The sequence below is a fragment of the Megascapheus bottae genome, chromosome X, assembly GCF_031878675.1.
Source record: "Megascapheus bottae isolate mThoBot1 chromosome X, mThoBot2.hap1, whole genome shotgun sequence".
In the NCBI taxonomy this organism is placed as follows: domain Eukaryota; kingdom Metazoa; phylum Chordata; class Mammalia; order Rodentia; family Geomyidae; genus Megascapheus; species Megascapheus bottae.
The window spans coordinates 23,869,624-23,894,908 of record NC_143547.1 but is presented as its reverse complement, the minus strand read 5'-3'; the positions used below and the strand labels follow the sequence as shown (position 1 = coordinate 23,894,908).

Here is a 25,285-nt window from a genome sequence, read left to right as displayed (position 1 = left end):
TCATGCTACTCATTATTCATGGTGAAGGTACTGATGTTTAACATGTATGTTCATTTGTTTGTGATGTGGACTGTGCATATCTAACTCATTCTTATATGTCTTTTTTAATGGCAAGTCTTAGCCAGGTACCGCTGGCTTACACCTGTAATCCTAGCTACTTGGGAGGCTGAGATCTGAGTATCACAGTGCAAAGCCAGCTTAGACAAGAAAGTCTGTGGGAGTCTCAACTCCAATTAACCTATAAAAGTGGAACTGTGATAGAGTGATAGCCTCAAGTGAACAAGCTCAAGGACAGTGCAAAGCCCTGAGTTCAAGCTCCAGGACCAGAAAGAAAAAAAAAAACAATGGCAAGTCTCAATGGAGCAGTGTTAGATTAGGGTTCTCTGGAGGGAGAGGAATATGTATAGCATTCAAAAATCTTGAGTCATCATTATCTTGCTCTTTCAGGTGATATTTAGTTATTTTTCTAGATTAAGACATATCAGGAAGCCAGGCACTGATGGTTCATGCCTGTAATCCTAGCTACTCAATATGCTGAGATCTGAGGACCATGGTTTAAAGCCAGCCCTGTCAGGAAAGTCTGTGTGAGACTTTTATTTCTAAAAATAATAGGAAAAGCAGGAAGTGGCGCTGTGGCTCAAGTGGTAGAGTACTAACCTTGAGCACAAAGAGGCACAGAGATAGCACCCAGGCCCTGAGCTCAAGCCTCAGGACCAGCATTTGAAAAAAAAAGACATATCAGAACTTGGCTCTGTTGGTACAGTACTAGTCAATGAGCGAAAGCAGCTGCAGTTACCATGTTGGAGTCTCAGTCTCGGACCTAGGGAAGAAAAAACGGAAAATAAGCAACCCTTTTAAAAAAAAAAGACATATCAGCTTGCTAATACATTTCTTCCATAAGCATAACTTTTTCTTCACATAGCTGACAGTAGGTATAGAAAGCAAGGCCTTAAGCATTCCTGCTTTTAAGTCTTTTAGTCAGTCTTAATGGAATCAAATTACACAAAAAAACAATTGCACAAATACCCACTAATAACTAATATGCACGAAACCTGATTTTTAGCCTACTGTATTTTCTTATTATATCTATTTTTAGAATGTTTTGATTCATTTGTCTCTAATCTGTTGTATTCCAGAGTATCTTATTTTGCACTGTAAGGTTCATTGCTACAGGCAGATCACAAATGTCAAGAGTAGAGCAATGTTAAGGATAATCATTTGGTCATACTGTTTCTTTTTTTGAATTTTTTTATTTTTTATTGTCAGGGTAATATATAGAGGGGTTACAGTTACATTCGCCAGGCAGTAGGTACATTACTTCTCACACATTGATACCCCTTCTCATGGTTTTTGTTCCCATTGTCCTCTACCCACCCCCTCCAAATCATCTTGTTTTGCCCCATTCCCTTTCCTATTTCAAATAAACATATATACAATATACCAGGTACCAAAGTGAGATACAGTAACAATATGAAATTAAACAAAGGGCAACAAAGGAGAAGAGAAATAACATAGTACATTAAGAACAACAATCACACTAGATAAAGCTCTTGTTTCCATATCCTAGAGATCCTTTCATTTAGTCTCACCCCATATGACCTTATATATCTAGGTTTTGAGCTATTGTTATCCCCTGCTAGTGGCTGTATTGTTTCTAGGTACCAACACTCTTCTAATGATTGAAATATTCATGCATCATTTTAGCCTTCTTGTGAGAATTTCCAAATGGCTATGAGAATCTGACCACATCAAACTCCAACACAAATGATCATTAACTCAGAAAACTTTCTCAAAATACCTAAAATTAAATTGTTCTTCTAAGTGTTAAAAGGCAGGTGGCAGGAAATTTTTTAAAATTATTCCTTGTCATACTACTAAGTACAGAGCTCCCACTCTTCTGCAAAGGTTCCTGAGTTTCGACTGTCTTTCATTATTCATTTCATGCCATTTATCACACACACACACACACACACACACACACACACACACACAGCTACCCACCTAATAGCTGGCAGGATTTGGGGATCAGTAAAGCATGTTCCCCTACTTACATATAGAAGCAATCCCATCGAATAGACATCTGGTTCATAATCAAGCTTATGTAATGTTCATTTCAGAGCTTACGGATCACCTACAGAACTTGATTTTGAAAAGGCTGAGGCATGCCTCCTGCAAATCTAAAAAAAGTTATCAGTGGCTCATATCTGAAATCCTAGCTACTCAGGAGGTTGAGATGTAAGGATTGTGGTTCAAAGCCAGTCAGGGCAGTAAAGCCCATGAGACTCTTATCTCCAATTAACTACCAAAAAGGCCAGAAGCATAGCTGTGGCTCAAATGATAGACACCTAGCCTTAATCACAAAAGCTTCAGGCCCAGAGTTCAAACCCCAAGACCAACACACACACACACACACACACACACACACACACACACACACACACACACACCATAAAGAACCATGAGATTGCAGAGCAGTTAATGTGTATTTGTCACCCATCTATGGAAATGATCTAGGTGGCCTCACTAGGCTGCTTTTACTTGCATTCACGCTATGCATGTTGGTCACTGTTATTAGACCTTTTCTTTTCAGTATTGCTAAATCCTGCTGATTTCTTAGAATTGTAGAAGAAAATATGAATAGCATGTGGTTATGAATGAATTCATATGATTTGCTGGATACTGCATGAAAAAAGTAGTATCCTTGAGAAGTAGACTTTTATATGCATGTATCAGCATACATTTGGATGCCCTGGTTTTAAAGTGCATTTCCATGGTCTTAAATTTTCTCTCCTAAAGGGTGTATGACTTCATTAAATATATGCCATATCTCATAAATGTAAGATATTAAAACCTAATGTAACTTAATTTTGCCACTAAATTATAATTTGCATACCCATGATGCATTCCAAAAGTTTACCTTTCTTCTAACTCTTTGCCTTTTAGTGTTTGATCAATTAGATCTTGTCACGTATGAAGAAGTGGTAAAACTGCCAGCATTCAAAAGGAAAACACTAGTCTTATTAGGTAAGTTTCACTACCTAAGTGGCTGCTTTATTCTCATCTTCATAACATCTTTCAAGCATTATTAACAGATATCCACTTTACTGTTCTTTTCAAAAACAACATAGGTGCACATGGTGTTGGAAGAAGACACATAAAAAACACCCTCATCACGAAGCACCCAGACCGATTTGCGTACCCTATTCCACGTAAGCAATGCATCTACCTTTTTGGACTCTGTTTGTCCTAGCAATTCTTCAGCATGGTAATTTACACATTTTTCTGATTATATAGTAAGAACTGTTCACTGCAGGAATTTTTAAAGCTCTAAAAGAAGAACCATGAAGAAGCCTGTTGTTGGTGGCTCATACCCTCATACCTGTAATCATAGCTACTCAGGAAGCTGAGATCTGAAGATCACTGTTCAAAGCCAGACTAGGCAGGAAAGTCCATGAGGCTTTTTTTTTACCAGTCCTGGGGCATGAACTCAGGGCCTGAGCCCTATCCTTGGGATTTTTCTCAAGGCCAGCCCTCTACTACTTGAGCAACAGCACCACTTACGGCTTTTTTCTGTGCATGTGTTACCAAGGAATTAAACCTGGGTCTTTGTGCGTGCTAATCAAGTACTCTACCACTAGGCCAAACTCCCAGATCCAAGTCCATGAGACTTTTATCTCCAGTTAACCACCAGAAAACTAGTAGTAGCACTATATAGCTCAAGTGTTAAAGCCCTAGCCTTGAGCAAAAGAATTCAGATATAGCACCTAGGCCCCAAGTTCAAGCCCTATCACTGACCAAAAATAGATAGATAGATAGATGATAGATAGATAGATAGATAGATAGATAGATAGATAGATAGATAGAACCGTGAAGCAAATAAGCTAAGAAAAATCCCAACCTCATGGCTAACACCTGTAATCCTAGCTATTCAGGAGTTCACATTTCAAAGCCAGCCCAGCCATGAAAATCTATGAGACTCTTGTCTCTACTTAACCAGCAAAAGCCCCAGGACTGGCACCAATAAAAGGTAAAAAAAGAAAAAGATCTCAACCTCATTCCTCATTCTCCTAATGGTATTACTAATAACTACAAAGTACTTTTTTATATTTATTTTTATTGTAATGTATAGAGGGGTTACAGTTATATTCATCAGGTAGTAGGTGCACTACTTCTCACACATTGATACCCCTTCTCATGGTTTTTGTCCCCATTTCCCTCCACCCACTCCCTCCAATCATCTTGTTTTACCCCCTTCCCTTTCCTATTTCAAATAAACAAATAAATGTATATATAATATGCCAGGTAACAAAGTCAGAGACTATAACAGTATGAGATTAACCAAAGGGCAACAAAAGAGAAGAGAAATAACACAGTACATTAAGAACAACGATCACACGATATAAAGCTCTTGTTTCGTAGAAATCTTGGGCTCTCCTAGCAGAGATTAACAATACAGAAAAACCTAGATACATAAGGCCATGTAATATGACACTAAATGAAAGGACCTCCAGGATATAGAAACAAAAGCCATATAATGAGTGATTGTTGTCCTTACTGTAATCTATCATCTCTTTTGCTGTCCCTTGGTTATCTCATATTGTTATAGTGTTTCACCTTGTTATCTTATATATTGTATATATGTTTATTTGGTTATTTGAAATAGGATAGGGAAGGGGGAAAACAAGATGAGGGGCAGAGGTGGGGGAAGGGAAATGGGGACCAAGACATGAGAAGGGGGATCAGTGTTTCTGAAGTAATACACCTTCTGTCTGATGAATATAATGTAACCCTTCTATTAATTAAAATAAATATATATGGAAAAAGCTCTTGTTTCCATATCCTGAAGATCCTTTCATTTAACTGCATCCTATATGGCCTTATGTATCTAGGTTTTGTGCTATTTACTAGGTACTCTTCTAGGCTTCTCTAAGTGAAAATAAAACATACTTGTATTCTGAATATAGTAGCTCATACATGTAATTTCAGCTTCTTGCAAGGATCAGTTTCAGGCAAGCTCCTACAAAAGAAAAACGTTGGCTAGCCAGGCCCCAGTGGCTCACGGCTGTAATCCTAACTACTCAGGAGGCTGATATCTGAGGATCATGGTTCAAAGTCAACCCAGGCACTAAAGTCTGTGAGACTCTTGATCTCCAATGACCCACCAGAAACCTGCAAGTGGCACTGTGGCTCAAAGTGATAGAATGCTACACTTGAGCTGGAACTCAGGGGCAGCACCCAAGCCCAGAGTTCAAGCCACAGAACTGACAAAAAATGAAGTCTGATAGACCCCCATTTCCACAAAAAACTAGGTATGGGAGTATACATTGTCATCCTAGCCATATAAGAGGACATAGATAGGAGGATTGTGGTCTGAAGCCAGCAACAGTAAAAGCAAGACTCTAGAGTAAAAATAGCTGGGTGCATAGCTCAAATGGTAGAATGGTAGAGTGGTACTTGTCTAGCAAGCAGAAACTCCTAAGTTCAAACCCCAATACCAACCACCACAACAGAAAGAAGGATAGCTTGTGCACTACCCCACCAGAAAGAAGTGCAGTTTGTGTATGTTGTGTGTATGTGGAGAGGAAGGCTATTATCATTAGGCTCATCCACTCTGTTTATGCCATAATTTTTCTAACACTGTCATACATATTACCTAGATAAAATATTGTTATAATTTTCTCTAATTCAACCATATTTCCTTTTTGATGCCATTCCTGGGGCTTGAAATCAGGACGTCACATTCTCATTTTGGCTTTTTGTTCAAGGCTGGGGCTGTAGAGCCACTTGAGCCACACCTCCACTTCCAGGTTTTGCCCTGCTTAATTGGAGATAAGAGTCTCATGGATTTGTCTACCTAGGCTGGCTTCCACTCACAATCCTCACATCTTAGCCCCCTTAGTATCTAGAATTACAGACCTGAGCTACCAGTACTCTCTGGCAGTATCTACATTGTTCATTTCTTATTATTTAAAATCTGGTCAATGTGCTACCAGGTGTTTATTATAAGTTGTTACTATACATCTGTTGGACTTTTAGGTCCTTTTACTTTTCTATTTTGTGTTCTTCACCTCTTGCCTACTCAGTTTCTCAACTATGAGATGAAATAAGCTCAGGCAGGTAAAGAGGATTCAAGATGTGTATGACACATTGTGTACATGGTAGATAAATAGCTCTCTTACAATGGTCATTTTACTATTGTCACCGGGATTTCAAAGTTTACATTTTCAATCCCAAATGCTACCTAAAAGTCAGAGCTTAGCTTGGGGCCACAGGGTTAAAAGAGAACTAAAGGAAAATGATTCCTAAGGGCTACAGTTGAAAATGTGAAGATTAGCTTCTTCCTTCAGGCAAGGTCAATGCTGTTTCCTGTTATTTCTACTTAAGACCACTTCAGGGCCTTCTTGAGATCACTTAAGCCAAGTGCTTTCTTAAGATCACTCAGTTTTATTCCACAAAAAAGTTATCAGGCATCACCACTGTTGGTGCTATTGAGATTTCCTGATTAAACACTGGGAAATGTTCTTTTATTTCTCCTTATGTCTAGTTCCTCAGTACAGCAAGGTTGGCTCTAACAATTGACCTGCCACAGTATTTCATAGATCAGTTAATTGGCTTGGTTTTAATGCTCACCTTAACCATGTCTCCTCTTTGAAATATTTGACCCCAGATGTATATAACATACATCTTCCTTACTGATGTGAATGAAGACAGTCAACAGCATTATATTACACTACTTTTTCAGTTTTTCATGTACCTGGAGTAGGCATTCCTCTTTAAATTGTATTATATCCTAATTTCCAGGACACTTGGGAGTTCTAATGGTCGTAACAGGAAAAAAAGAAGTCCTCACTAGCCTGGGCTTTATACACAGTAAAGAATATCATAAATTTGTCCTTGCTCAAGGAAGGAAACAAATATGAAGGGAGGAATTTGAAAGAAATGAGAGGGGGAGGGAGAGGGAGAGAGAGAGGGAAAGAGAGAGAGAATGAATGCATATGTGCCGGTTCAGAGCCTGGGCGCTATCTCTGAACCTTGTTGCTCAAGGCTAGCACTCTACCATTTAGGCTTCCACCTTTTTTGATGCTTAATTGGAGATAAGAGTCTCATGGTATTACAGCCTGCCCAGGCTAGATCTCAGCCTCCAGTGAAGCTAGGATTACAGGCATGAGCCACTGGCACCCAGCTTTTATATCTTTTAATATATGCTCCCTCAAGTCACTAAGTGGTAAATATTTGAAGCTTTGAAAACCACATAGTCTCTGTCATAGCTATTCACCTCTGCTATGATACATGAAAGCAGTTAGAGAAAATATAAACAGAAACTATGTCCCAGGCAAACTTAAAGGTCATAGATTGTATTTGACTCCGGAGCTATTTAGCCACTTTCTGGATTAGGCGCTCTAAAATCATGAGAGTCATGCCTTGCTATGATCCTTGTGTCTAAAGTCGGGGGGGGGGGGCGAATTTTACTCTATATTCTAACATTCTCATTTTGTGAGATAGTACAGACTAGCCCTATCCAATAGGTCTTCTGTAACTGATAGCATTTGGTATCTATGCCATCCACCTTAGAAGCCATTAGCCACACATAGCTATTTTGCCTTTGAGGAACTATCAGCCACCTGTCTATAATCCTAGCTACTCAAGAGGTTAAGTTTCTGAGGATCTTGATCGAAGACAGCCTTGGCAGGAAAGTCTATAAGACTCTTATCTTTGATGAATCCTAAAAGCCAGAAGTAGAGCTGTGGGGGAAATGAACTTTTCATTTTATTTTATTCTCAATTATTTACTTTTTTTTTTTAGTCTTCTTACTTCCTTCTGGTTTGTTTTTTTTTTTCTCCGATCCTGAGGCTTAACCTCCGGGCCTAGGCTCTGTCCCTGAGCCTCTCTGTGCTAGAAGCTAGCATTCCACCACTTGAACCACAGCACCACTTCCAGCTTTTTCTGAGTAATTTATTGGCGATGAGTCTCCTGGATCTTCCTGCCTAGGCTAGCTTCAAACCATAATCTTCAGCTCTCAGCCTCTTGAATAATTAGGATTATAAGCATGAGCCACTGGCACCCAGCTTCCTTCTGTTTAAGACCTACCCACATTAAAGCATACAGGTGAGACATTAATCTTGGGTCATTTCATGTCTTTCCTTGTGGTGACCCATAAAGGCACGAAAATTATTTCTAAACATAGAAATACTAACCAAACCAAACAGTTAATTGGCTGCTTTGATCTGCTATTCACAGATAAAGATGGTTTCTAGAATTAGATTCTGTTATGGATGTGTCTCACCTCCCATTTTCATCCCTGGTAACTGTGTAGAACCCAGTCCTAGAAATCATCTTGCTTTGTGGCTAACACACAGTGGGAAGAATCTACAGCTTAAAAAAAAAGAAAAAAAAACAACAGTGAGATTTGAGGATCACAGTTAGAAGCCCACACAGGCAGGAAAGCCTGTGACACTCATCTCCAATTAACCACCAAAAAAAGAAGCTGTGGCTCTAGTGGTAGATTGTTAACCTTCAGGGAAAAAAAAGTTCCAGGACTGCACTCAAGTCCCTGAGTTCAAGCCCCAGGACTAGCAAGTAAAAAAAGCAATTGAGTTTGGGTAGATCTACTGAGAACATAGTTCATCAGTTCAGCCTTTTAAATCTCTCATGACATGCGACTTTGCAGATACAACCAGACCTCCAAAGAAAGATGAAGAAAACGGAAAGAATTATTACTTTGTATCCCATGACCAAATGATGCAAGACATCTCAAATAACGAGTACTTGGAATACGGCAGCCACGAGGACGCAATGTACGGAACAAAACTGGAGACCATTCGGAAGATCCACGAGCAGGGGCTAATTGCAATACTGGATGTGGAGCCTCAGGTAATCCCCAGCCCCTCTGAATCCCCTCCATCCTATGTGCATGCTGTAAAACTGAGATCGTAAAATCCAAAATGCTGTCAGAAAGTCCTGGGTCACATCCTAACTTCATCAGCTACAGGAAAGTATCAGTAACCAACACTGCATGTTAAAAGTCTAGAATGTAAACTAGTCACTGGACTTTGTGCACACAGCATGTATTTCAGTAGCAGATTCTTATCTTCTGTGACTTCTTGTACTCACAAGCTCAGTAAAGTACCTTATTAGGTCTCTGCCTGCCAGAAATCCTACAACCATCCACCCTCAGGATGAGACTGGCCCTTCCTTATCATGACAGCCACCTTTGCTCTTTTGGTGTGGCTCACACTGAGCCCTCAAAGTGTCTGCCAGCATCTTATTTTAATCACAGCAAGTAACTGATCCTAGGGCCTGGGCGTGAAACATTGCACTAGCTTTATGACAGCAATCATGAGTGAGTCCAGATGTCAGAGGGAGCAGGGCTAGAGAGCTATATTGGCTCTCCACTTCTGCTACCTCCTTATCCGAGCACAATGCCTGACCCTGAGCTAAAACTAGGAGAGACAGGGTGAACTTGGACAGGACTCAAAAGTGAGCAGGATGCAGAGCTGATCAAATTATTTCTACCTAAGACTGATACAAGAAGCAATGGGAATGATGAAACCTGAGGAAAGAGAAAGCTGAAGGCTTGACATCACAGGACTGTAGCTCAGTGGTAGGCTGCAGGCTCAGCATGTGCACGGCCCTTTGGTTCTGTCCCTAATAGCAATTAAGTTAAAAAATGTCAACAACCTATTTTTTCATGTCTGAGCAGAAACCAAGTCTCTAGAAATGGGGCTTCATGTGCAGAGACGTGGGTAGTAACAGAGAGGATTGTGGGTGCCTTTGTGATTCCTGGATCTGCCATTTCCAGGATAGATCTCTTATCCATTCATTGAGAAGAAAATCCAGGTACCGACCAGCAGCCCTCAAGTCGGCTCTGTATGACCCGGAGGCTTAGTTAGGTGGCTGTCCCAAGCAAGACAAAGCCCTGTTGATAGCCTGCCGCATGACCCTTGATCTCCAGAGCAAGGACAGAGCCTGCATCACCAGGGTCTGTATGAGGAGGACCTGACAACTCAATTTCAGGGCTCTGAAATCCTGACTTGTGGCCAGTGAGTTCATCCATTTCCATTTCTATAGCACCTGATGGGTTTCTTGAACTTGGATCTTTGGAAACCACAACATAGCTGGTTAGGGAGTAGAGAGGAAAGTAACGATGAACACTGTAGTTTACTTCACGTAAGCCATTAACTTGGACCCATATAGAACTAAATAAGATGATGTGTAACATAGAATTGATCTTTGTTTAACAACTAATCCCTCCTTACTAGGGATTGGAAAAATCTTCTGGCCAGGGGTGGCTAGAGGCAAAGTCTCAATCCTGGTCCTGGTCTTCGACATCCTCTCCTTGGGTTCCACACTGGTCTTCACCTGAACGTCGTTTTCTGCTGGTAGTAATGTCTCTAGCAGTATGCTGGCTGCAGGGCTCCTCAGATCCCTCTGCATTACCTAAGGCCACGTCCAAGGGCTTTCTGCCTTACCTGCTGCTGCTGCTGCTGCTGCCGCTGCCACCACCACCGTCACCACCACCACTGCTGCTGCCTCTGCTGCTCCATTTATAGCACCCAGCTCTCCCTGCCCCCTGCCCTTGCACAGCCATGCACTGCTCTGCACTGCTGAGTGGGAGAGCCTTCTCTCGGCCTCATCAGGACATCCACAGCAATTCCTTTTCCCCATTGCACTTGGCCCGAATCAAGTCCTTGCCCCAGCTGGGCATACAGGGCCCTAGTGTCCTGACCACTGGAGGAGTTCACCTGCACTCTTCTCTCCAGCTTCCTATGTTCTCGCCTCTCAGAACTATGTTGCTCAAGTCTGCTGGTCCCTGAAGTCTCCTGGTCTCTGCCTGAAGGCCCTGGAAACAGGGACGGATTAGGGTTTGGTCCCCTGTTAGACTGGTTGACCATTCTGGTCCCAGACTCTTCTACCCAGTCCAGATTCCTGCCCAGCCCTCATCTGACACTGACCGCTGTGTATGTCCATATAGCTGGGGATGCCTGCAGTATCTGTAACCAGCTGGGCTCCCCCTTAAGTCTTTGTCCCCCGAGCCCACTCACTGCAGGGCTGGTAAAAGCCTAGGTCTTGCTTTTAGGATGCCTATGCCTGTGAACAACCTACTTTCTGACAGAGCCTTGCAGCTCCACAATGGTTCTCTCCTTAGGATGCTTTCACCCCTGCTTGTTAGACTTACAGCTGTACTGTATCTTAGGTAGAGTTTGATTGACTAAATGTGTATTAAGCAGTTATATACCAAGCTTTGGAGGATGAAAGGCATTCCTCCATATATAGCCAAAGCTACCACATAAAAGAATGTTCCTGTAGTGTTTGTTTTGAAATCCTCTCCCATCTGCCACAGCTGGCACCATTTGCCTCACAGGTGGCTCATTGAAAGACCACCAAACACTGGTGTTCAGCTCATTTACTACAGGTCTAATGCTTTGTATGGTCTTAATTTGTTTTTCAGTAATGAAGGCCAATTTGAGCACTCGTTTACTAATGAGTATAGAATAAGATGTTCTGGCCCAACTTTAAACCTAGAGGACCATAATACAGACACTAATTAGAAAACAGTCACCTGGCTTCTTTTTAAATAATAGGTCAAATTTTTACTGTGCTTTATAGTTTGAGAGTAGTTATTACTTCTTACTAATCCTTGTACCCTAGGTGACAAAATAAGTGTCTATTTCCAAAGTTTTAAGGCAGATGATAGTGAGGTTTGAAATCGAACTATGTTGGATTTTGTTACCTTTTTTCACTGTACCATCCTTGAAGAAATGACCCTAGGCAACCTATAGCCCACTTTCACAGGTAGCTGAGCAATTTTAAGTCCCATTTTTAGGCTGGGCAATGTTGACTCGTGCTTGTAATTCTAGCTGCTCTGGAGGCTGAGATCTGAGAACCAGTTCAGAGCATCCTGGGGAGACAAATCCACGAGACTGTGATCTCTAAGTAATCACCAAAAATATAGAGACTTTGTTCAAGTGGTAGAATGCCAGCCTTGGGCAGAAACACTGAGTGAGAGCTCAAAGGCCCAAAGCCCCAGTTCTAGCACCACCCCAAAAATCCCACTTGTAAAACCATAGAAAAATGTATAAGGCAATGAAACCTGAGAAAAATTATAGAGCTTATTTCTCATAGAAATAAAGCTACCACTCAGAAAGCAATCTTATGTTTCTAAAGCTGAAACTAATGGCTCCAGTGAATCATCACAGCTTAAATATAATAAGTTTGAATTTTAACTTTATTCTGATTTATCAATTCTACATGTGAAAAATGAACAGTAGCAGAATATGTACAGTTTTGCTCTTGTCCACAGAAGTAAAGTTGTCATCCACAATAAACTTCCATCCTTTTTAGAAAACTGTGCAGGGGCTGGAGGTGCAACTGTGCCCTGCCTAGCATGATGGAAGACAGGCAGACCTATGGGTTCAGTCCTCAGTACCCACAACACAACTCAAAATCAAAGCCAATGGACATTTCCTTCCATTTGATTGGCTCTATGAATCATTGTGCTGTTCTTTAAATACTTAGATTTTGTGCAGAATCACTCAGCTGCTTGCCCTTGTGTACTTTTTAATTCTACAAGCCAGATTCATATTATAGATATCCACATTTCTGATAAGTCAAGTGAGTTTTTATTCAATAACCTGAGATTTATTCTTGGTCATACATAGAAAAGCCAGAAAAATCAATTTATAAAGAAGAACTAAGAAAGTAAATTAATGATATTCTATTTGAACATAGTATATTTCTAATGATATTTCTACAATAGACCACGCACTCTTGCTCTTTCCTCTCTCTCTTTCTGTCTCTGACAGACAGATTTGCCTGGGAATATTATAATTGATTTGTGCCTCACCATGAGCCAGAGGACTAAGAGTTCATTTTAAATCAGCAATTAATCTCCTGAGGAATGCGAATCTTTGCGAGCAATTCCATTCCCCATGCCTGAAGTGACTCTGAACCTCAGCCCAACTGAAATGGCACTCACTTGAGACCCAGAAGTAAAGTAGATTAGGGTGTAGATGAAGAGACCTTCACAAGCAAATAAGGAAATGGGTGATGACTATGGCAAACATATGAGGCCTTCTTCACCGGAAAATTGCAGTCAGGATTTGAGGTATCTGAGAATTCCTAAAGATGTAATAATATAGGATAGAAATAGAAAAAGTAAAGAGGGAAAGTAAAAAGAAATAGAAAAAGTAGCCTGACACTGGTAGCTCATGCCTGTAATCCTAGTTACTCAGAAATCTGAGATCTAAGGATCACAGTTCAAAGCCATCCCAGGAAGGAAAGTCCATGAAACTCATCTCCAATTAACCACCAAACACCAGAAGTGAAGCTGTGGCAGAAAAAGCGCAGCGACAGCACCTAGAACTAGCACCAAAAGAAAGAAAAAAGAAAAAATCAAAGCTGTGAAAGAGAAGCCAGAGCAAATATGCTACAGAAGCTTATTTTAATAACTGTAGTAAACATTCAGTTTTGGTCTTAACTTTCTACAGCCAGGAGGGAAAAAGCCAGGAGGAGTCAAGAAATAGAGAAGGTTGTTAAACTCTAGAGATGTACAGTAAGGACAGGATGCGCCTGAATTCAGCATAGTTGTGGAGAGTCTGAAGAGAGCTAATCTCATGTTTTCCAAGGAGCACATTTTCTGATGCTAGAACTAAAAGCCTTCAAAGGATTGAATAGCTGGCATGTTGGTGGCTGAATGGGAAAACATTTCCTGCTTGAGGTCTATTCTCCACTTCATCAGGGCTCCATTCACATACAGGTTGTGTGCCAGACACCAGTGAGCTCATGCCAGCATCCCCAGCTACTTGGGAAGCTAAGATCTGAGGCTCATAGTTTGAAGGCAACCTGATCAGGAATGTCTGTGAGACTCTTGATTCCAATGAACTACCAAAAATAGTGGCTCAGGTGGTAGAGCTTTAACCTTGAACAAAAAAAAATGCTGAAGGACATTACCCAGGCCCTTACCCTGAGGACAGAGAGGAAGAGAGGGAGAGAAAAGAGGAAGAGAGGGAGAGAGACAGAGAGCGAAGGAGGGAGGGAGGGAGGGAAGGAGGGGGAGGGGGAAAGAGAGGGAGGAGAGACTCTTACTTCCAGGAGAAAAACAGATTATCTCCTATCACAGTTGCCCAAAAGCTGGCTGTGTGTGGATAGGTGGCTGGATGTGGGTATGGACGTCACGGGTGTGATGTATGTGAGAGAGAGGAAAAAACCCTGTGCTTACCTGATACCTGAGCACAGGATGGAAGGAATAGAAGCCTGAGATAACATTGTCAAGCCCAGGACTGGCAAAAAATGAAAGAAAGAAGGAAAGAAAGAAGAAAGAAAGAAAGAAAGAAAGAAAGAAAGAAAGAAAGAAAGAAAGAAAGAAAGAAAGAAAGGAGAGAGAAAAAAAGAAAACTGGAACTTTTCATATCAAACTTGTCTCAAAAAGGCCAAAAGTTTCCATGCAGGCCCTAGTTAACAAGATCAAGTCTGTGTAAATATTAGATGCACTGCTCTTACATTGTCATTGGATCAGAAAGCAGTTTATGCTGAGTGCACTACTGAATATGAGAGATAAATAAACAAGATGTAGTACTAGCCTTTGAAGTCCCCAGGCACTTGTGTTTCCAATGTGATGAGCCCTTCAGGAGTATGTAAGAAGTGGTAAGGGCTCACAGACAACTTCTGTGAAAAGAACATCAGAACTAAGTTCTGAAGGATTCCTTCAGTGGGGTAGGGGTAGGGGTTGAGAACTCCATACAAAAAGGGGACAGCAAGTTTTTTTTTTGAAAAAAGCAGGTCAAGGGGGCCAGGAGTTTGGCCTAGTGGTAGAGTGCTTGCCTAGCATACACAAAGACCCGGGTTCGATTCCTTGGTACCACATACTTAGAAAAAGCCAGCCAAGTGGTGCTGAGGCTAAAGTGATAGGCCTCTAGCCTTGAGAAAAATCCAAGGACAGTGCTCAGGTCCTGAGCTTAAAGCCAGGACTGGCAAAAAAAAAAGCAGGTCAGGCTCTGGTGGCTCGTGCCTGAAATCCTAGCTACTCAGGAGGTTGAAATCTGACGATTGCAGTTGGAAGCCAAGTCCATGAGAGCCTTATCTAAAATACACCGCCAGAAAACTGGAGGTGGAGCTGTCAAGTGGTAGAGTGCTAGCCTTGAGCAAACGAGCTCAGAGATAGCACCCAAGTTCAAGCCCCATAACTGAAAAAAAAAAGCCATGCAGGAATCCAGGATAGTCTAGCCAATTCTAGAATTTCAAGTTGTGCAGTGAGATCGGGCCACCCAGGAGATAGAGCAGAGGGAGGCAGAAGAGGCCAAGCCTGGACACTAGCCCATGGAATGGAGAGACCTGACCTCCATGCTAGGACTAGAAAGCTTCAAAACAGCCAGGGAACCTAGCTTCAATTATGATAGGAAATAATAATAATTGAAATGAGAGAATGTGCTAGGTGCTGGTAGTTCAAGCCCTATAATCTTAGCTACTCAGGAGACTTGAGTCCTAAGAATCGAGATTCAAAGCCAGTACAGGCAGAAAAATCTGTGAGATTCTTATCTCTGATAAACTACCAAAAAAGGCAAAAGTAGAGCTGTGGCTCAGGTAATAGAGTGCTAGCCTTGAGCAAAAGAAGCTCAGGGGCAGTGCGTAGGCCTTGAGTTCAAGCCCTAGAAACAGCACAAAAAATAAAAATAAAGAAGTAAAAGAAAGCAAACACATTTAAAAGCAATTGTAAAAATACAAAATGTAGGTAGCAAAAACAGCCATGGTAAATTCCTGTATAAAGAGCAGTGAGATGTTTAACCATGATGAATATGAATTACTAACATGTCTATCACTTGTGGCTTTGGGTATCCGGATGTGTGAGGTTTTTGTCCTGGGCGGGATGTTTCTAACCTCCAAATCTGGTCATATCCTCCCAGGGGAGGAGATGAAGCTGAATCTGCTTCTGGTGCATCTGGCTGTATTTTGCAGTCCTTCTATGCAGACTAGCAATTGGCAGAGGAAGAGGCTTGCAGAGCCTTAGAGGGAACTGAAAGGGGCTCTGTCTCCCTTGAATACTGCATTTTCTTGGTGGCCAATGCATTGCTCCCAACCATACTGTCTTTAGTAGCAATGATAAGACAAAAAGCCTGGTACTTTATAACTTCGATCTCCTTCCCCATGAACTGCTTTTCATCAGGCAGTTCAGAAGGCCTGTGTTCAGTGTAAATGCTTCCCACACTGGTACAGTGCCCAGAATTTGCTATCCTTGCTTAGTAAATTACAGTCTGTAACATAACAGAGTGGGCTCCCTATCAGCATGAAATCAGCCTGGAGGTCCAAGGCACGCCCAAATTGCACGCCCCATCAATAAAAATGAAAGCACCAACTAATAACAAGGTTTCGATAAACGTAAACCAACATAGTGTTATTTTTTATGAAGAAAAGTAAATCCAATTTTTAATTCTATTTTTTATATTGAAGTAGATGTACAAAGGGGTTACCATTCAACAAATCAGTTTATAAGTACAATGCATCTTGACCTATCACCCTTTTATCCATTCTCCCCCATTTCTCAATCAATCCATTTGACCCATGAGACTAATCAGTAGCCAGTTTAGTAGCTTTTATTTTCTGAGCACTATTGTCCATCCTTTAGAAGAGTAATATATCTATCTTACTAATCCAGTTTGCCATATTTAATAGTACTCCACCAACAATTCGAACCAACAGTGTGACTTTTTCAGTTATGTACAACTCTGTATAGACTCGTTTAAGTTGTTTTATTTCTTCTTTTAAATGTCTCTTGCTTGTTTTGTTTTCCACATAGGCACTGAAGGTCCTGAGAACTGCAGAGTTTGCTCCTTTTGTTGTTTTCATTGCCGCACCAACTATCACTCCAGGTTTAAATGAGGTAAGAATAAATCCGCCCCCCCCAATAAGCAGAGTCTGTGGTAAGGATCCATTTGTGTTGTACACACAAAACCAAAGCCCCAAAGTCAAGTGTGGTGTGTCATGTTTTTAACCTTAGCCACATCGGAAGCAAGGATAAGATAGTCAAAAGTCCAGGGTTAGCCAGGTGCGGTGCTCATGCCTGTAATCCTAGCTACTCAGGAGGCTAAGATCTGAGGATCAAGGTTCAAAACCATCCCAGAAAATAAAGAACATGACACTATTTCCAATTAACCCCTAGAAAACAGGAAGCGGGGCTGTGGCTCAAGGGTAGGGCAGTAGCCTTGAGTTGAAGAGCTCAGTGACAGCGCCCAGGCCCAGAGTTCAAGCCTCATGACCCACAAAAAAGTCCAGGGTCATCCTAAGCAAAAGCTCAAAGCCCTACCGGAGAAACAGAGCAAAAAGGGCTATCAGACCAGGTGCGGTGACTCACACCTATAATCCTAGCTACGCAGGAGGCTGAGATCTAAGGACCTCAGTTCAAAGCCAGCCCAGGCAATAAATTCCCATGTGACTCATGTCCAATTAACCACCAGAAAACTGAAAGTGGCACTGTGGCTCAAGGAGTAGGATGGTAGACTTGAGCTGAAGAGCTCAGGGACAATGGCCAGGCCCAGAGCTCAAGTCCCACAACCGGAAAAAAAAAAAAAAGCTATTAGGTGTGGATCCAGTGGCAGATTGCCTGCCCAGCAAGGTTCTGAGCTCAGACCCCAGCACAACCAAAAAACAAAACAACAAAAACACCTCTCTCCCTGTCATTAAAGCAACCAAGTGAACCTCTCCTGTATCCTTGATACTGAGCGGTTCACATGAGATCAGAATCATTAGACAAATTTCAGTCATTGTCCCAGCACAGTCTGAAGCAAATCAACACACACACACAGCAAAATAATGTTCTGGGGAAGCAGGCTGTGAAATATAATGTCCAATCAACCTGTACCTTTATCAATAAATTTGCATCTAAAGTGCTGGATGCTATGGGGCCGAGAGTTTGGCCTAGTGGTAGAGTGCATTCACAAAGATCCAGTTCGGTACCACATACATAGAAAAAAGCCGGAAGTGCTGTGGCTCTAGTGGTAGCCTTGAGAAAACCCACAGACAGTGCTCAGGCTCTGAGCCCAACCCAGGACTGTCAAAAAAAAAAAAGTAGCTGGGTGCTCGTAGCTCATGATTGCAGTCCTAGCTACTCAGGAAGCTGAGATCTAAGGATCGTGGTTCAAAACCAACCCAGGGAAAGAAAGTTCATGAGACTGTTATTTCCAGTAAATCACCAGAAAACCAGAAGTAAAGCTGTGGCTCAAAATGGTAGAGCACTAACCTCGAGAAGAAAAGCTCAGGGACAGTGCCTTGAGTTCAAGCCCCATGACTGACAAATAAAATTAATAATATTAATAATAGTGATGCAAGTAAGCTTCTTCATCCCAATAGGACAGAAATATATCAGATGTCCCCACACCCTCCAGGGTTGCCACCCCACTTCCTTGAGGTAGAGTTATGTATGCTAAGACAGCAGACGCCCCTGAGAGACAAGATCTACTCAGTCTGAAGAGAGCTATAAGGAATCCCTAACCTTTACCAGGCTTCCCAGTTTTTCCTTCAGGTCCCTGAAGACTGCCAAATCTACAAATGAGTTTTATCAGACTGAGGGTATCGCTTAGTAATAGAACATTTACCTAGCATGCACAGAGGCCCTTGGTTCAATCCCCAGTATCACAAAAAGGAAAAAAAAAAGCCCAGCAAGTCAGGCATTGATGGCTCACATCTGTCATCCTAGCCACTTAAGAGGAGGCTTGGATCCGAGGATCACAATTTGAAGCCAGCCCTGTGAGGAAACTCTGTGAAACTCATCTCCAATGAACCACCAATAAGCCTGAATTGGTTCTGTGGCTCAAAGTGGTAGAGTGCTAGCTTTGAGGGGGAAAAAAAAAACATCAGGGACTGTGCCCAGGTCCTGAGTTCAAGCTCAAGGACAAAAAGAAAAAAAGCTCTGCCCATTCTCAAGCCAGTGCAGGTCAGCTGCCTACCCAAACCCTTTGATTGCTGGGCACTTGGCAGTCCCATGTGTCTGAGCAGGGTAATAATGCCTACCTGCTGTCAGTTTCTTAATTAGGAAGAAACTGTACAAAGTCATCCTGAAGGTCATTGCTTCCTCATGTTCTAGAAAATGTCAGAGAAGTCTTGGCTGTGATCACCAAACACTGGCCTAAACTTACAGTATAGTTAATCATGGCTCAGAGCTTCTCCCTTGGTATACCTTTAAGGACAGTGAAGAACGGGGCATGGTGGCTCACACGTATAATCCTAGCCACTCAGGAGGCTGAGATCTGAGGATCAAGGTTCAAAGCCAGCCCAGGCACAAAAGGACTTGAGACTCTTACCTCGAATTAACCCTCAGAAAATGGGGAGTGGGGCTTGGCTCAAGGGTAGGGCAGTAGTCTTGAGCTGAAGAGCACAGGGACAACGCCCACGCCGAGTTCAAGCCCAGTAACCCACCCACCCCCCAAAAAAGGACAGTGAAATGTTTATCTTTAGTATTCATCTGTTCATGCATTGTTTTTTTAACATTTCATTTGCAAAAGGCATATTCCTTTGTAAGATGCTATGTTCCCATCTTCTTTGATACACAGCATGTATGAAACTCTACATTGTGGTTAGCTTTTTGGTTGCCATGTATTTTTCTTGAATTATCATCTTTGCTTTGTTTTTGTTTTTGCCTGTTTTCCTGCCCTTTTGCTAATTTTCCATAGCTACCAAAATGGTGCAGAAAATTGCCTGTAAGTACCAGCTTAGGAGGTGATGAAATACAACCTTGTAGAATGTAGATATTTTGTTCCCACAAATCCTTGCTTTTGCTGCTAGAATAAAGGCATTCTGTTTTCACTGAGTTAAACCCTGCTCATATGCGAGTCAGGTACACAGGCAAGCTGTTGAGGAGGCAGAGACTGACAAGTGGAGCTTCATCTTAAAAGAGCTATAAGAGGCAGCTTTGTCTTTAAGAATGGCATTAGGGATGTGATGTTCCCAACCACAAATTTTCAAGAATGTTTTCATCAGCCCAGCTTTCTGAGCCAATCATAAACTCTGCTAGTGGGTTTGGAAGGCTGGGCTGAAATAGCAAATCAAACCCCCTACCCAGAAAGTGGCTTCGTAGAAACTGTGGCTTCTCTTCTTAGGGTTGTGATAGCAAGCACCCCCATCTTGGGGGAGATTGATGCACTTTTGTTTTAAGAGGGGGGTTGCACTGTGTTGGGCTTTTTGGGAATAGAGGCACAGTGAAAATACTGTGCTTTTTCAGTGCAAGCAGAATGTGTGTATACAGAACATCAGAAGATGATTAGTAAATGGAGGTCTTGCTGACATTGTGGTACTTAACATTAACATTCAAAGTACACCATGTCCTGCTTTGAAATTCCTGTAGAAGATGACAAACTAAGGTAGGACACTCACAGGTCACCATGTCCTCCTAGAAGTGATTGAGTTCCTGGCTGTTTTTGTGTCTTGTCTGTCCCCACTGAAGGGCTGGTGTAAAAAGCAAGTGTCTTCATTTCCCTTCCAATGCCAGTTGCAGAGAACTGCACCCACACAGATGGAGCTTGCCTGGGCCCTTTGGCAGTTTCCATAGGGAGTGTCTTGTCAATAACAGAGGGGCCTCTGAGCGAAGGAGGAAGGATCTTAAGTCATCACTGGGTACATAGTGTTCCCAGACCCCTAAAATACCATGTCTTATATTTTCTCTGAAGATCTTTCTCTGTCATTCTGGGGCACCATCGCCCAGAATTGTCTAGTATCTTGATTTAATACTTATAAAATTCATTCATGGGTCAGGTTCCAGCGGCTCACACCTGTGATCCTAGCTACTCCAGGAGGCTGAGAATTGAGAATCATACTCCAAAGTCAGCCCAGACAGGAAACTTCATGAGACTCTTCTCTCGAATAAAGCACCAAAAAGGCTGGACATGGAACTGTGGCTCAAATGGTAGAATGCTTGTATTGAATGCAAAATTTCAGAAATAGTGCCCAGGTCCTGAGTACTAGCACATACAAAAAAAAACCACTAATAGCTAAATCAGTTAGCCAAGTGTTTGTCCTTCCACCAGCATTTTCTAAGAACTCACTCCGTGCAGGATACCTTAATTAGCACCAGGACCCAGCAGTGACACAACACAAGTTGATAGATCAGTTATGGAGAATACTAATCAAATAAATATCTTTAAGATTTGCTTCATGGCCAGCATAGACTATGCAATGTGACCCTATCTGCCAGTATATGTTTATATTTACCTATGTGTACATCTTTGTAAGTCTCAGGCTAATAGTTTACATGTGTAGTTTTTGGCTAATACTAGGGGGAATCAGGTGGATAATTGGAGTCCCAAAGTTTACAAATTTGAATTTGTCTTGGGGGGTGGGGTGGGTAGTACAACAACCTTGATTCATTAAAAGTGTAGAATCAAAGTGGTGGCTCATGCCTGTAATCCTAGCTACTCAGGAGGCTGAGATCTAAGGATCACAGTTTGAAGCCAGCCAGGGCAGAAAAGTCCCTGTGAGACTCATATCCAGTTAACCACTAGAAAAACTGTAATTGGCACTGTAGCTCAAAGTGGCAGAGAGCCAGCCTTGAGCAAAAGAGCTCAGGGACAACACGCAGCCCCTTACTGCAAGCCCTATGACTGACAAAGAAACAAAAAAAATGTAGAAACAAAGCCAGGCTCTGATGGACTCATGCCTATAATCCTAGCTACTTGGGAAACTAAAATCTGAGGATCACAGTTTGAAGCTAGCCTAGGCAAGAAAGCCTGTGAGACTCTTGTTTCTAATTAAGTAAACCCTTCCTGCAAAAGAAAAAAAAAACAATAAGTGAAGCTGTTGCTCAAGTGGTAGGACATTAGCCTTGAGCACAAAAACTTCAGAGACTGTAGCCAGCTTTGTTGTGATTTAGGGGCATATCCTCCTCCCTGAGGGGCCTCCCTAGATAGAGCCCAACACCTTATCTTCCTTCTTAGTTGTTCTCTTGGGAGATGGTAAGGCTGTGTGAACAGTGCCATTGTCTGGCCATTTCCCAGTCAGACCAATTTGGAAGGAGTTCCTCAGTAGCCAATTGCTGTTGTGTCTGAGAAATGGCCTTATTACAACCATTATTTCTCACGCTCAAAAAGCTTTCCCCCCCCCGCCCACCCCCCCCCCTCTCTGGCATCTACCACTATTGAATGAGGGCCATTATACGTAATTGAATTCCTGGAACTTGCTGAACCTTTAAAGTAGAAAAAAGGAAAATGCAATTTAATTTGTTTGCTGAAGATAAGAGCTTATTGGTACAAACACAGCTGGGCACCAGGTCCAACTCCAGGAATCCTCAAGGACCCAGAGAAGGGAATCAAGAGCTCAGGCCTTGCCATGGTAACCACATCCAGTAGCAGACCTCACTTGGAAGTATGAGGGAGGAAATAATGTCCCCTGGAAATTCATGTCTCAAGTGGCCTCACCCCAACTGGCTCTGGGGACAGGCACAGCTAGTCCCAAGTGGAGCCATGTGTTTGTGTGTCTGTTTGTCGTGGCGCCCCCTGTTGCATGTCAAGCAATCACAATTGCTAAGTAGGATTTCTCCAACCCACCCCTTGTGAGTCTTCTTCCTCTTGCTACACTTGTGGCCTTAATTGTTTCTGACACTTGAAACAAGCAGAAGTGCGGAATGAGGAGAAAAAAAAAAACAACCTGGATGCCAATGGCTCACACCTGTAATCCCACCTACTCAGAAGGCTGAGATTTGAGGATCACAGTGTGAAGCCAACCTGGGCAGAAAAGTCCATAAAACTCAATCTCCAGTTAACCACCAGAAAACTGGAAGTGGCGCTGTGGCTCAAAGTGGTAGAACACTAGCCTTGAGCAAAAAAAGCTCTGGGACAGTGCCCAGGCCCTGAGTTCAAGCCCCACAACCAACAACAATAACAACAACAAAAAAAATTCAACTGACCTCTGTTTTCTCTTTGCTTTCCCTTTCTCCCATGCCCACCCTACCTCTATACCAAACCGCCCTCCCCCGTAGGATGAATCTCTCCAGCGCCTGCAGAAGGAATCGGATATCTTACAGAGAACATATGCACACTACTTCGATCTCACAATTATCAACAATGAAATTGATGAGACAATCAGACACCTGGAGGAAGCCGTTGAGCTCGTGTGCACAGCCCCACAGTGGGTCCCAGTCTCCTGGGTCTATTAGGCCTCTCCCGCAGATATCTGAGCATAATTGGGAGCCACCTCATACATGGAAAAGCCTCTTTTGTTATCGGCCTTGTGTCAACAGGTCGTGGTCCCTAGAGACTACCTAGTTGTAGTGTGACCTACATTTATAATTATTGTCATGTCCAAATAGGTAGGAGGAGAAAAAAAAACAATTACACACTAATTTAAAGAGACAGTATCTTTTTTAATCAGTTCTCCTAAACTTTAATAAAATGTATCTTTAAATGTATGTATTATTCAATCCTTTGGAATGTTATATTTTTGGAAATCATAGCTTTTTATTTCCAAGGCCCCTAAAAACTGCACAAAAAATAGATGCTGCTTTCTATAATCTATTTTAATAATAATAAACAATGATTCTGTTACCTTCACTGGGGGTGGAACACTACATTCTTTTTAGAGTCTGATTTTATGGATTGGAAAAATTCTTTCTTTCCTTTATTTATTTGAAATAATTAGTCTAGTGATTACAAAACAGTCATAAATTTTTAAAGGCCTTTTTTCCTCTCTCTTTTTTTTGAGAATAGTATTTTTTTTAAGTCCTTTCTGTAACATCCAGATAATGTGATACTGTCTCTTTGAAGCACCCTGTAAACCTTTTAGAGATTTGAAGTTGGGTCTTGACTCTTAAATGCATGTGGACAGTCGCGAGCGTTTATGCTATCGGTGTGTCTGTGTTGGACAAAACAATCTGTAAATCTACAGCAAAGTACATTCCGTTCACGGGGCACACCCAGGGGAATAAGAATAAAATGCTATTATGACTAAGTTGTAAACCTATGCACATCCCTTGCATTTCGGGCAACTTTATAAAAAAGAAAAGAAAAGAAACTGATTTTTATTAATAATAATCATGTAGTGAAATGTGTTTGTAATTTTGTCTCAGTTTAATTTGTTGTAAGGTGGGAGGGGGAATTGCTGGTTTTACCATTTCAGATCTGTGTTGTCTTAAGAGTATTAACGTTTTACTTAAGCAAAGAAATGAGGATTTTTAATCTGTATGTAATTGTTTTAAGCACCCATTTTAAGAGAAAATACTGTGCAATGAAGAAACCAGTTTAGGCATTTGCTATAAACTGAATTATTCCAAAAGAAGAATCTATAACAGCCCTGTAAATCCCTTTAAAATGATAACTAACGGGACAGTCTGACCACTTTTTTTTAAATATACTTCCTTTTATGTGTTCAATAATTAAATGCCTTTGGCTCCTTCATTTCATGTTAGATTGTTCAGGTTTCCAAACAAATCATCTTTCAATTTGATAATTCGTTAGATGCTCGTTGACCCATCCAAGGCCCAGGAGTGAGTTATTGGTTGACAGGGCCATTTAAGCAGCCTGATTGGACACAGCTTGGACCATGTCCTCCTCACAAGGCCACCTGTGGTCTCTCCTTCCTCTTGCTATATCCCACAGCACAGGGGAGTCATCTGTCCTTCTTGTTCTAGAGATATTCACCATCTCTTCCCCCTGCCACGAGGTCACACACTTCCTTTACCGAACATCCAGGCTGGGATTCCCAGACTCTTTGCCAGAGGTCAGTAGACTGCTTTTCCTTAGTGCATAAGAGTGTGGGGCACTTAACATTTACCTGATCCTCGAAAGCACACAGTAGCTTTCATGTCTTGTGGGTTAGATGGCCTCAGCAGCATCTTCTGCCTTGGCAGGCTCAGCAGCTCCTCTTCAGGGGCCAAACAGAGAAGGCCTTGTGTACTCCTCCTACCTTCTCTACCCCCAGTGCCCACTCCTGTTACCAAATGCACTGATTGCTTCTTTCTGATACCTGCTTTTGTTCATCCCAGATGAGTCTACAACTTATTAGCAAGGTGTTGAGTGAGCTCCTTGTGTTAAGACCCTACGGTAGGGTGATCCGATACCCACCAAGACCAACTCAACAGTGGGCTCAGCCAAGATGGAGAGAGAAATGTTCCTCGTTGCTTAGGGGTGTGTTAGGAAAGATCTCTAACCAATGCCAAGGCCAGAATTAGTCATTCCTGCAGTGGCACTGACCAAAGGCCAGGTTTTGCTCCATGTCAGTGTCCACTCTACCTCTTTTCTAATGAAGCACAATGACTACAACTTGGAAAATACAACTGGAGAATGTGAATGTCCTGCCCTCTGGTGGAAGTCCT

General features: G+C 42.0%; 1 protein-coding gene across 12 annotated transcripts in view; it reads left to right on the top strand.

Annotated features, from left to right (window-relative positions):
* The window catches only part of Cask (calcium/calmodulin dependent serine protein kinase), a 348,085-nt gene extending 324,702 nt beyond the window's left edge, over window positions 1–23,383 (top strand). For 7 of the 12 annotated variants that reach the window (XM_090326446.1, XM_090326440.1, XM_090326442.1 and 4 more), the window contains 5 exons: window positions 2,944–3,024; window positions 3,129–3,209; window positions 8,669–8,871; window positions 16,790–16,873; window positions 22,955–23,383. In XM_090326446.1, coding sequence (XP_090182572.1) covers window positions 2,944–3,024; window positions 3,129–3,209; window positions 8,669–8,871; window positions 16,790–16,873; window positions 22,955–23,131 — 626 coding nt within the window. In that variant the 3' untranslated portion in view covers window positions 23,132–23,383. The remainder of the gene's footprint in view (window positions 1–2,943; window positions 3,025–3,128; window positions 3,210–8,668; window positions 8,872–16,789; window positions 16,874–22,954) is intronic. The other 5 variants (XM_090326444.1, XM_090326441.1, XM_090326450.1 and 2 more) reach the window with 1 other exon arrangement.
* Window positions 23,384–25,285: the final 1,902 nt, after the last annotated feature.